This window comes from Sturnira hondurensis, unplaced genomic scaffold (assembly GCF_014824575.4).
Source record: "Sturnira hondurensis isolate 20B ecotype Veracruz unplaced genomic scaffold, ASM1482457v3 Scaffold0020237, whole genome shotgun sequence".
Classification (NCBI taxonomy): Eukaryota; Metazoa; Chordata; class Mammalia; order Chiroptera; family Phyllostomidae; genus Sturnira; species Sturnira hondurensis.
The window spans coordinates 1,127,191-1,140,752 of NW_028092868.1; the positions used below are offsets into that span (position 1 = coordinate 1,127,191).

The window sequence follows — 13,562 nt, forward strand, 5'->3', positions numbered from 1 at the left end:
TTAAAGTTCAACTTTTAGTTGGAAGCCACCCTCATTAAATACAATGTCTACTTCATATCAGATTTTGCTAAGAAAATTTTTAATGCTTAACTAGGACTTCAAATCTCAGCATTAAATGTAGCTCTCCAATATGGCAAATTTAGAAGCCATCTTGAGAATAGCTGGGGATCAACCACGTGTAGTATTAGCCCAGCAACATCTACAGATCAAAATGTTGGCGTTAAACCTCAAAAAACTAGAAGTTACAGTTTACATAAACGGCTTTCATTGTCCCTCCACAATTCGTTGCCCATCATCACCACTTCCACTTTTTGCAGACCGGCTCCCTGTGAGCAACCACTACCAGAACAGCACCCTTGTGCCCTCTGGGTGGCTGGTAAATGTGGGACTTCAGCACTTGACAGGGAGAAACTCAGTGAGTAGTGAAACCTCATCACTGGAACCAGATGAAGATGAGGGTGATATAAATCACAACTGCTTTCTTAAAAACATGGTTCAAACCTCTCTTTGCAATACAACTTAGCTGGTTGTAACAAAAACTCACAAAACATTTTGATTAAAAAAAAAAAGCACAGGGTAGGGGAGGTACTGATAAAAATTACTGCATGCTCCACATAAAGAATGCTTAACAACTTTAAGTGTTAAATTACATTTTAAATTAATATCAAGATATCTAAGTATTAGTAACATCAACGTTATTTTAAGTGTTAACTAAAATCACAGTGAACACGTAATTTTAAAGTTGCTACACGAAATAAATAAGGGGCCTCCAGAAGCTATAAAAATGGTGCCACAAGCAGAGGCACAAGACAACACTTTTCGATGACAGCACAATGAAATGGGCGCATGAGTTCGATTTAACTGAACACTCTGATATATGCAGTGGCACTACTTACACACTTGAGCTTAGACCAAAGTCCTAGAAGCGATGCTGCAGTCACCACAGCCCTTTCTCTCCTGCTAATAGCTTTTCTGAATGAAATTCTGTAGGACAATACTTTAAACATAGGGCGCATTTACAGAACCAGCACTAAAAAAAAATGTAGAAAGTCTAAAGGCCCACTAAGGCTACATACAGTAGCAGGTAAGCAGAGATATCTAAGAAGGAACTCTGATAAGCAAAAAATTACTAAAACTTGTGAATCAGAAATACAAATAAAAGTAATTTTTATTGCTGAGATACATGATTGAGAAAATCTAGCTGGGAAAGGTGGCTTAAAAGTGTTTCAGCATTAAAAACTCTTAGGACTAGGCCCTGGCTGGTGTGGCTCAGTGGATTGAGCACCAGCCTGGGAACCAAATGGTCACAGGTTTGATTCTCAGTCAGGGCACATGTCTGGGTTGCCAGCCAGGTTCCCATTAGGGGGCGGGTAAGAGGCAACCATACATTAATATTTCACTCCCCCTTTCTCCCTCCATTCCCCTGTCTAAAAATAAATAAATAAAATATTTAAAAAAAAAACAATTCTTAGGACTAGAGAAACAAATAAATCAACCAGAAGTATACAACATGATTCTGAATAATTATGATAAAACAACTAAAAAGCTCAAATTTGTCCCTGTGTAATACTCCAGAAAAGTATATATCCATAATAAAGACCTAGAACTCTGGAACTGAACAGATATTTCCATCAGAAAAAATATTATCATAAAGGAATTAATTCTAAAGAATAACTGAAATGCATCACATGCTTTTATCAAAGCCCACATTTAACAGTCCACTTCCTCAGGCAAATTCTTGTAACTACCAGATTACCACTGCCTAAAGATAAAGTTATATCTACAAGATAAAATCTTCACTTTAAGGTAACATCTCACTAAAATGAATTAAGATAGCATGCTTATAACAAAAAAGAATTGGTCTTAGGTAACATGTAATTTTAGAGACTAGAAATGTAAGACAATGTAAGACATGTAAGACAATGATAAAACTCAGTATTTTAAGATTCAATAGATTAATGCAAAAAAAGCTACAGAATTTTAGTGCACTGGCAAATTGGGATGTACTTTTCTGTCTAGTTTACATCATAAAATATAAGCTACTTATTTTTAAAAGACGGTATTTTTTGAGGCACTTTTTGGTCTATATTTCACATATTCTATCAGAAACCTGGTTAGACAACAACTTCAAGACGCTTACCTTATTGATGTAAAATTGTGACAGGGTGGCGGCATTGACAGCCCACTCCATAGGGTGGTAGGCGCTGTGCTCCAGCTGGCGTTTTAGAGTACTGTGGCAGTACTGTGCAGCCTTCTCAAACATTTCCATGTGCTGGTAGACTTGAGCCAGGTAATACAGGTTATGAGTATAAACCTTCTCAAATCTATGAAGGAAAAAACCCTTATTTGCATAATGGTTTACAATTTATACAGAACATTCATATATGTTTACCTTGATGCTCTCACCAACTCTTGAATTGGCTATGGCTACTCTATCTATTTCACAGATAAGGAAACTGAGTCTTAGATTTGAACTGGGTCACATATTAGCAAATGGTAAATGAAGGTTTTAATCTGTATCAGAATCTACATTCTAGAATCTTTGAGAATGCAGTGAAAGAGAAAACATGCTTTTTTTGAACAATCATCTATACTACGTAGAAATACCTGTGGCGGCTGATTTCTATACCTACTCACCGTTTTGATCTCTCTTGTTCAGTAAGTTTCTCTTCTTCAGGGAGAAAATGCTCAGTAGGATCAAGTGGAGGAATCCCAATCTACAATTAGAAAAACAAAACTCTAAAATTTTACTCTAAGCACCAAGCGCCCTCTTCTGGAGAAATGAGAGAAATCAAAAATTTTAATGGTCCAACATACTTTCTACCACTTCATTTCATGTTACCTTAGAAGTAATTTTCCTAACCATAAAATATGAAAGAGTCAAAGCAATAAAAGGAGATTTCCTACAAACTCACATGTGACAAGATTTTAATTACTGCTTCTGGTGAATTTCAAATACACACACAAAAAGAGAAAATTTTGCTTTTTTAAGTATTTTAAGTCTTGAGTCTGTATGGTAAAAAAAAAAAAGTTCTTTTAAAAACCTGGAGGCTTAGGAACCTCCAGGACATCTTTAAACGTTCCAACATCCAAATTACGGTACCAGAAGGGGAAGAGAAAGAGCAACAAGTGGAAAACTTATTTGAACAAATAATAAAGGAGAACTCCCCAATCTGACAAAGGAAATAGACTTCTAGGAAATCCAGATGGGACTTCTCTCAAAGAAGTAGAACCTGTGCCTCATTCTACTTCTTTGAGAGAAGTCCCATCTACAAGCCCAGTCTTAGTTTAAACTGAATTCACTAACCACCAAATAGCAACAATGCTTCCCATTTAAAAAAAAGTGGTCTTATATCCTGGATACAAACACTAAAAACATCATGACTTGGGCTCCTAGAATTCCCAGAAAGTAAAAATGGCAAAGACAGGAAGCAAGGCCCAAAGCAAACACAATAGATAAGCAGCTCTTCAGAGACGGCCTCTACAATTTTGAGACCTATTTATTTAGTATGCTTATCTCTGTCTTGATGAGGGGAATTAATGTTTTATTTTATGTGCATACTTCACTGTTATGACTACCATACTCTGTGTGTGACATTAACAGTTAAATCAGTCTCTTAACTAAAACAGAGGTATACAAGTACAGAGTTTCATGTTTCCTTATTAATACTATTCTTTAATGAAATATTATAGTTATTTGGTATCTACAGATTTTAATTTAGTAAGTTCATGTATTAAGAGTGAGAGCTTAAAATCACAAAAGAAGCCCAACATCTCAGTTTGGCTTTGTGGTGCTCTGCTCTCCTTAGGACTTTAGGAGAAAAGTGGTAACACCAAGATAGAAAAGCTGTGACTTAAACTTCTCCAACTTGGGGATACATTCCTCAGGAAAAAAGTAAGTGTTAAGGGCTCATTAACACATACTCTAAATGTACATTCTAAAATTTCTTGTGGTGCTCTGGCTGGTGTGGTTCAGTGAATTGAGCACCAGCCTGTGAACTAAAGGGTTGCCAGTTCAATTCCCAGTCAGGGCTCATGCCTGGGTTGCAGGCTAGGTCCCCAGTATGGGGTGTGTGAGAGGCAACCACACATTGATGTTTCTCTCCCTCTCTTTCTCCCTCCCTTCCCCTCTATCTAAAAATAAATAAATAATCTTTAAAAATAAATAAAAGAAAATTTCTTGTGGTTATAATGAACATGTTGATTTCCTTCAACCTTTATCCTTCAGGGGCAGCTAGTTATAGGTAGAGACCATACTTTATTCATATTTGATTCTGCAACACATTTGCATAGTACCTGGCACATAGCAAAAACAATAAACTCCTAATGAATTAAATTGACAAAGCAAATAGGAATGCTGAGTCTGTGCGTTCTGTTTACTGTACATTCCTTCTATCTGCTATCATCAATTGATACTACAGTGTTCTTTTTTTTTAATTTAAAAGATTTTATTTATTTATCTTTAGAGGGGAAGGGAAGGAGAGAGGGAGAGAAATATCAATGTATGGTTGCCTCTCATGTATCCCCTATTGGGAACTGGTGTGCAACCCAGGCATGTGCCCTGACTGGGAATCAAACTGCAATCGTCTGGTTTGCAGGCCCACGCTCAATCCACTGAGCTATACCTGCCAGGGCTGATACTACAGTGTCTTTAAAGAAGCACCTCACACTCGTATTTTACACTAAGTCCAACTGCTAAGTGAGGCAGCATAGTGGTTAAAAGTATGGGTTCTGGAGTCAGATCTTGTGGGTTGGAATCAACAGCTTCACCACTCACTAGTGGGTGGAGTCGAGTCACTTAATCTCTTGTGCTGTTTCCTCATCTCTAAGATAAGGATAAAAAGTATCCACCTCATAAACTGTCATGAGGATTAAATGAGTTAAAATTTGTAAATCATTTATATCAGTGCCTTCAAGTACAGCTTTTCGGTGGCCACCTAGACAGCTCTCTAGAGAGGTCCCTATGTATAATGAAGAGTTATATATAATATTGTGAGTGAGGAATTCTTAATATCGATTCTTGACTAGTTTCAATCAAATCTTAAAATTTATCTGACATGCAACATACCTCTTTCATATACTGATTATATAGTGCTTCTGATGATTCCAGGTAAGCTTGTGCTGTTTCAATTTCTTCTCTTTCAGACCACAAGATACCCAGATTATTCTGCAAAATAAAAAAAAGAAACAATGACAATATAAACTTCTAATTAAAGTAACTTTCATAGTTTCAAAGTCAACATTACCCTATCAAATAGTACTAGTCTTACTAACAGTGAGTTATTCACATAACAATATTGTCCTCATGTAGTGGTAAGCGGCTACAGATGGATACCTAATGATTCCTGCCCCCTGGTATTCTTGACCTTGCACAATCTCTTTCCCTTAAGTATGGACTGGATTTAGTGATCTGCTTTTTGTTTTTCTTTTTAAAAACTTTATTTATTGCCCTGACTGCTGTGGATCAGGTTGGACTGACTTACAACCCAAAAGGTCACTGGTTTGTTGGTTCAATTCCTGGTCAGGGCACATGCCTGGGTTGCAGGCCAGGTTCCCAGTGGGGGCCATGAGAGGCAACCACACACTAATGTTTCTCTTCCTCTCTTTCTCCCTCCCTTCTCCTCTCTCTAAAAATAAAGAAATACAATCTTTAATAAATAAATAAATAAAATCTCCCTGGTGTAGCTTGGTGGATTGAACACCAGCCTGCAAAACGAAGGGTCTCACATTCAGTTTCCAGTCAGGGCACGTGCCTGTGTTTGTACAAGCCAATGTTTCCCTCCCTCTCCTCCCTTCCCTTCTCTTTAAAAATAAATAAAATCTTTTAAAAAGATTTTATTTTTAAGTTTATTTTTATTTTTTGAATGTTTATTTTTTAAATCTTTTTTAAAAGATTTTATTTATTGTTTAGAGGGAGGAGAAGGGAGGGAGAACGAGAGGGAGAGAAATATCGCTGTGAAAAACATCGATCAGTTGCAACTGGGGACTGAACCCGAAACCCACACACGTGCCCTGGCCAGGAATGGATCCAGTGACCTTTCACTTTGCAGAATGACACCCAACCAACTGAGCCACAGGGGTCAGATGGCTTGCTTTTAACAAACAAAATATGGCAGAAATGATAGAGTGTCTCTTCCAAGACTAGGTTACAGAACACTGTGGTTCCTTTCTGGGTGCTCCCTGTCTGTCCCACTCTCTCTGAGGGAAGCCATCTGCCATGCTGTGAGTCACCTGGTATACAGACTCTTGTGGCAAGCACTGAGGGAGGTCAACTGAGGCTCTCAAACCAACAGCCTGTAAGGAACTGAATCCTGCCAGCAATCCTGTGAGAGAGCTTGGGAGATCCTCCCTGACTTGAGCCTTCAAGTGCAGCCCCAACAGGACAACAATCTGATGACATACCTTAAGCCAGAGACCACCAGCTAAGCCATGCCTAGATTCCTGACATAATAAAAGTTTGTTTTTTCAAGACGTTAAATTTGGGGTAACATTTTAATAGCAATAGATAATATACATAGAGATAAAGATGAGCCAGAAACATGTTTTCAAATACCTACAATTTCCAGAGACCTCTTAAAAAGGAAACATATTCAACAGTTATTGTTTGGTTCAAATCCTGAATAAATGGACATGAAATCTCAAATTTCAATTATTCAAATTATGTTATAAAAACTCTGAAGATGCTATGTACCTTTACTCATCAGTGAAGTCAGATTCCTAATGTTTACCATTTCAAACAATGAAACATGTGATTTTCTAGAGTTCTTAAAATTACACAATTTTTTAATTGTATCCAGTCAACTAAAGAATTCTTCATTTGTATTGTCTTTTCTTGTATTGATCACTTCCTTTGATCTCCACAGCACCAACTTCCTTCTGCTGCCACAAAGGTCTAAGATTCGGCACTAAATAACCTTTTAAAACCAAGCCAGTTTGTCCCCTGCCATATGACCCTTTATCAGGCCCTGTACAGAGCAACTCAGACCTGTTAAAAGGGTCAGAACTCAAGACTGCATGCCCAACCCCTTTTTAGAAAACAAAGTTAGACTGCCTCCCACCCCTTGGGGCAGTCCTTTAGGCAAGAGGAAACTTCAGACACTGGATTTCTACCATCTTTTTTTTTTTTTAATTTTCCTAGGAAAGGGTACAGGATAAGAAAACAGTTTTTAATACAAATTCTTTTTGTTTTTGTTTAGATTTTATTTATTTATCTTTAGAGGGGAAGGGAAGGAGAAAGGAGAGAAATACCAATGTATGGTTGCCTCTCATGCGTCCCCTGCTGGGAACTGGCCTGCAACCCAGGCAGGTGCCCTGACTGGGAATCAAACCATGACCCTCTGGTTCGAAGGCCTGCACTCAATCCACTGAGCTACACCAGCCAGGGCTTAATACAGATTCTCAGTCTGGGGTCTAGATGCACAAGGTACCCAGGAATACAATTCAGAGTCTATGAATGTGGGTGGGAAAAGCATTATAATTTATTTTCATTATGTTCTACTAAAATTTAGCATCTTTTCATTATAAATGTGGGAAACAAAATGCAACAGTATTTAGTACCTGAGATTTTGTGACTCATCAAAGTGAAAAAACCTCCATATTACAATTAGCTGATATCACAAAATATTTATATTAATCACTACTTTAAAATTATAGACATTTGCCCTGGCTGATGTAGCTCAGTGGATTGAGCGCGGGCCTGCAAACCATACAATCGTGGTTCGATTCCCAGTCAGGGCACATGCCTGGGTTGCAGGCCAGTTCCCAACAGGGGACTCATCAGAGGTAACCATACATTGATATTTCTCTCCCTCTCTCCTTCCCTTCCCCTCTAAAAGATAAATTTAAAAAAAATAAAATCTTTACAAAATATAAGTAAATATAATATAAATCCTACAATAATATACCAGAAAATATTGTACCATTCACGGAACATCATCATGTTCTTGCCCTCAAGATACCACACCAGGTTTGGAAAAGGTTAAATATAAAATAAAAACAACTAACAAAGTACTGCTACTGTTGAATTCTACTAAATATGTAAAGAAGAAATAATACTAACTCTACACAAATTCCTCTAGAAAAGTAAAGAGGAAAGAAGAGTTCCCATCTCATTCTAAATCAAAGACATAAGTAAACTACAGACTGATATCCTTCAGGAACATATATACAAAAAATGTTACCAAATTTTAGCAAATTGAGTTCAACAGTGTATAGCAACAGTAACAATTTACCCAAGTTTTACTTGATTAAATATTCCAGGTGTTTATCACAAGAAGGAAAGGTTGGTTTAACATCAGGAAGTCAATGAAATTCACTGTATTAAGACTAAAAAATAAAAAAACATGATCACCTCAGACACAACAAAAAAATGATGCTGAATCAAAGAAGTGAGACCAATGAAGAGTATGCACTATATGATTTCATTGTGAAATTCTAGAAAATGAGGGGGAGGAGGGCAAGAAGGGAGAGAGAAGAGTAAAGGAAGAAGGGAGGGAGGGAGGCGTTATCAAGGAACACAAGAAAACTTTTAGCAGTGATGGATATTTTCATTACCTTGACTGCAGTGACTGTTCCATATGTATGTCAAAACTCATCAAATGGTATACTTAAGATATGTGCAGTTTTATCATGTCAAATTGTATCTCAATAAAACCATAAATGCACACAAAAGGTATTCCTTAGACATGTGTGTGTATCCTAGGGTAGAGGGATAATCGACCAATATGCTAATGTGTTAGGGAATTTTACTAAAGCAATGTGCAATAGCTTAGAGTTTCTACTCAAGATGATAATGCAAGTATATACTGCTGACAGCAAAAATTTGATAATCTAATGTGGGTCCAGATTCCCTACACCTATACTTTGCCAGAAGAAGACACCAGATTGTGCCAAAACAGCCAAAATACCATAAATTCACACAGTGATACTTTCAAACTTTTTCTTACATACACACATAGTCTCTTACCAAAACAGAATCATTCTCCATAATTCCAAACACGCCTGTCATCCCTCTCCCTCTCAAGATTGATCTTTTTGGTTAACAAATACAAATCATAATTTTAATGGCTGCATACTGTTCTTCTATATCAACGATTCTCGACCTTTTTCATCTCGTGGCTAACTAATTCTTAAAATTCTGCAGCACACTAAAAATACATATTCAATTTTTTTCCTGATCTAACAAAAATAACTATACTTTTTATTCATACTGGATGGCTACCCCATTGGCTGTTGTCATTTTTTAATTTGACAATCTAAAAGAAAAGAGGTCAGTGCCTTGACTAGTCAGGTATTGCCTGTTTTGAAAATTCTTGCAGCACACCAATTGAGATCATTGTTCTATATGAATGTATCAGTATTTACTTAACCATATTTCTACTAATAGTTTTTAAATTACCAGGGCCATGATGAACATCCATGTTAACATACCTTTGCATATAAATCCCAATATTATTTTATAATACTGATGTGGAATTTTTCAAAGTTTTAACTCAAGAGTTCTAATACCCCAGGGGGAGTGGAGTAGGGTATAAGGGGACTAAACAATAATGGAGAAATATACAAAAAATAAATAAATAAAACCAAGAGTTCTGACACCTCTGATCTTCAGAGAAGTTGGATAAATTTATATTTCCCGTAGCAATAATGTAAATGGCTTACTAGCCATTTACTAGCCATTTACTTTTTCAGTCTCTCCAACTATGAATATGATCAATATCTTTAATAATCTCTCCCAATCTGATATAATTTTTCTATTTCATTCTTTTAGCTTGCTTTATTATTAGTGAGGTCAAATTTCTCATCACACATAGCAAATATTAAATGTAATAAAATGTTTTGGTGTGTTAATGCCACCGGAATAAACACATCAGTTAAACAGTAGAGTTAAGAAACAGACTAGCACAAACTGAATCAAACTAAATTACTACTGCTATACAGTTTTAGTACCCAGTAGGCTAGTTTTAGTGCATTACTTTTCATATTTTTATATTCACTTTTCTTTATTCTTTCAGATAAACATAATCGTTTTGTCAAGTTCCAAGAAAAAACCTATTGTGATTTTGGCAGAAACTGCACCAGCCCTACAAATAGATGTCAGGATGGTGATGCTATGATGTTTAATTTTACTACCCTGGAACATAGTACATCTCTCCTTTTAAGATCAGCAGGTGTGACTTAAGTGGATTGAGTGCCAGCCGGCGAACCCAAGAGTTGGGTTCAATTCCCAGTCAGGGCACACGCCTGGGTTTCAGGCCAGGTCCCCTGCAGAGGTGGCAGGAGAGGCAGCCTCCCATTGATGTTTCTCTCCTTCTCTTTCTCACTCCCCTCCCCTCTCTCTAAAAATAAATTTTAAAAAAAGATTATCAATTCTATCACCTCTAATACTGCTATTATGAATGCAATTTCTAAAAACAGTATTTTTAACAAGTTATCGCTTATATAAAGGAATACTATTGATATATTTATCTTATATCCTCCTTCATCAAAAAGATAATCTCACTAATTTCTCAGTTGTTGACTTCAGCTTCTCTAGGATCACACATACAAATGATTTTTATTTTTATAAATTATTTTACTTTTCCAAAATAACTCTCATTTGATCTCTGTACTATTATAGTGGACAGAACATCTAATTAAGGTTTGTGTTTCTGATTTAGTTAAGGATACATTTAATCAGAAAAGGTTGGCTGTTTGGAATATGTATGTTACTGAAGGTAGATGTCAAAGACTGTAAGACACACAATTATTTTTTTAATATATTTTTTAAAGATTTTACTGCCCTGGCTGGCGTAGCTCAGTGGATTGAGCGCGGGCCTGCGAACCAGAGGATCGCGGTTCGATTCCCAGTCAGGGCACATGCCTGGGTTGCAGGCCGGTTCCTTGCAGGCTAACTACCAGCAGGGGATGCACAAAAGGCAACCATACATTGATGTTTCTCTCCCTCTCTCCTTCCCNACTCTCATTTGATCTCTGTACTATTATAGTGGACAAAACATCTAATTAAGGTTTGTGTTTCTGATTTAGTTAAGGATACATTTAATCAGAAAAGGTTGGCTGTTTGAAATATGTATGTTACTGAAGGTAGATGTCAAAGACTGTAAGACACACAATTATTTTTTTAATATATTTTTTAAAGATTTTATTTACTTATTTATCTCTAGAGGGTAAGGAAAGAGGGAGAGAAACCTCACTGTATGGTTGCCTTTTGGGCGTCCCCTGCTGGAGGCTCCCCTGCAGGGAACCAGCCTGCAACCCAGGCATGTGCCTTGACTGAGAGTTGAACAGAGATCCTCTGGTTCGCAGGCCTGTGCTCAATCTACTGAGCTACACCAGCCACGGCGACACACAATTATTTTATGTATCAAAAAGAAAACACTGCCAAGTAAATAACAAAATCAAACAGCTATAAAGGCACAATGATTTCAGATATTAAAATATGAAATAATACACACATTAAAATTAATAAAATACAATAAGCAGTGGAGATGCTATACTACATTAAGGAAAGTTTCTATTTTTGAGATATTGAAGTAATTTTTTATTTTCTTTTAAATATTTTATTTCTCCACCTTTAGAGAGATGGGAAGGGAAGGAGAAAGGGGGAGAGAAACATCTATGTGTGAGAGATCCCTCAATCCGTAGCCTCCAGGGCGCAGACCTGGCCACAAACCCAGGCAGGTTGCCCTGACTGGGAATCAAATCAGCGACCCTTTGGTTCGCAGGCCAGCACTCAAACCACTGAGCCACACCAGCCAGGGCAATATATTCAAGTAATTTTTTAAATATTCTAAGATCTTAAGCAGCCACATGGTTTAAGAAAATTTCAAATAATTGAGGTCTTGTTTGAATTCAGTATCTTATTAATTTCATTAGATCACTCATCCATTCAACAAATTTTTAGAATGGCCTACAAGGAGCCAGGTACTAAGGTTACCAACAGTAAGCAAAAAAAGCTATAGTTCCTATTATTATACAGCTTTTAACTTTATTGGGCCGTGATCATAAAATATGACCTATACAATTTCTTATTCAATTTTGAGGTTTTTGAGGCCTACTTACCATAATATCGATTTTGGTAAATGTTAAGTACCTGGTATACACAAGTTGTATTTTGAAGTGTTATGTTCAAATCTGACGAGAATGTCAGATTTTTTGGTAAACCAGGTACCATATAAATGGGGAACAAAGTGATATAAGAAATAAGATTCCGAAGGTGGGGAGACATCAATTAGGAATAAAACTATCAAAATAAAGTTACTAAAAGTATGAGGTGAGTCTTGAGATGAGTTTTAAAGAATGGGCAGGAGGACTTCGCTGGGGAACAAACGAATGAATACGGCAAGAGTAGAAACTTTAGATTTCAAACATTTTGTTTTAAATTAAGAATGTACTCCGGCCACTATTTGTAATTTCCTTGAGACCTTAAATTAAGATTGAAACTACTTTGACTTTTCCTTAACAGAATGAACAGGATGAGGACTGGTGGAGAAGTTGGAAAAGGCATATGGGATGGTAGGAGTCTCGGGTAAACAATGGCTTTGAACACGGCTAGGCGAGGCTGCAAGAGAGGTGGCAGTGGGCGGTGAGAGTGAAGAGAAGGCTGGAAGACGCTAACCCCAAAGCTTCAAAAACGTGGGTCAAATTGCGCCTCATAACACTCTGGCCCAGGCAGGAGTCGGGGCCTCTCTCCAGCCCCCGCCTCGGGCCGACGGCCGCGGGCCGGGCTCGCTCTCACCTGCGCCTGGATGTACAGAGAGACGCAGTCTTGCGACAACCGGTACTTGCGCAGCAGCCTCAGGCATTTCGCCAGATGCTCCTCACCCGCCGACAGCTCCTCCGTGTCGATGAGGTTCACCCCGAGATGGAACTCAATGACCGCCAGCCTCACTGCCCGCTGGGCGACCGGGCCCTCGACCTCCACCAGCTCCGCCGGCAGCCCCAGGGCGTGGGCCTCCGCGCCCAAGCCCTCCTCGGCCGGAGGCAGCTCATCCTCGTCCTCCGGCGCGGGGCCCAGCAGCGCTTTGACCTCTTCCAGCAAAACTCGGGCGCCGTATTTGGACTTGTAAGGCTCCTTCTCGGGGTTTTTATGCAATTCTACCCGCGACAGAGCCAGCGCGGCCTGGAATTTCTCACGAATCTCAGCCCACGCACCATTCGCCATAGCGGACTCCGCACCTCTGGGTTCCTTTAATGTTTCCAATTGGGACTCCCGCCTTCCTTCTGCTTTGCGACACTTCACTTACGGCCCGATAGGCCCGAGCGCTGCAGAACGGTAACCAATGAAGTCCGCAAGGGAACCGCAATATGCTCGGCAGTGACCAATGGAAAGGCGTATGATTACCTTAGTAACCGCTGTCAAAGAAACGAGGTTGTCGGAGGTGGTCACACCTGCAGCCCCGCCCTCTGCTTTGGTGAATTCTCTCTAGAACCAGCGAAGTTCTGTCTATGCAAAACTACTGGCTGGCTTTAATATAACATGGAAATATTGTTTGCAAACGTACCTAACCTTGTTTTTGATATAAGCTGAGAGGCATAATTCTTTTGGTATTAGTGTATAACTC

General features: G+C 38.4%; 1 protein-coding gene across 1 annotated transcript in view; it reads right to left on the reverse strand.

Moving 5' to 3' along the window:
- KIFBP (kinesin family binding protein) overlaps positions 1-13,223 on the reverse strand; it is a 28,780-nt gene extending 15,557 nt beyond the window's left edge. Inside the window, exons 1-4 of the mRNA XM_037029216.1 lie at positions 12,737-13,223; positions 5,069-5,167; positions 2,638-2,717; positions 2,141-2,324 (exon numbers count right to left, since the gene is read on the reverse strand). Coding sequence (XP_036885111.1) covers positions 2,141-2,324; positions 2,638-2,717; positions 5,069-5,167; positions 12,737-13,162 — 789 coding nt within the window. The 5' untranslated portion in view covers positions 13,163-13,223. The remainder of the gene's footprint in view (positions 1-2,140; positions 2,325-2,637; positions 2,718-5,068; positions 5,168-12,736) is intronic.
- Between the last annotated feature and the right edge of the window lie 339 nt (positions 13,224-13,562).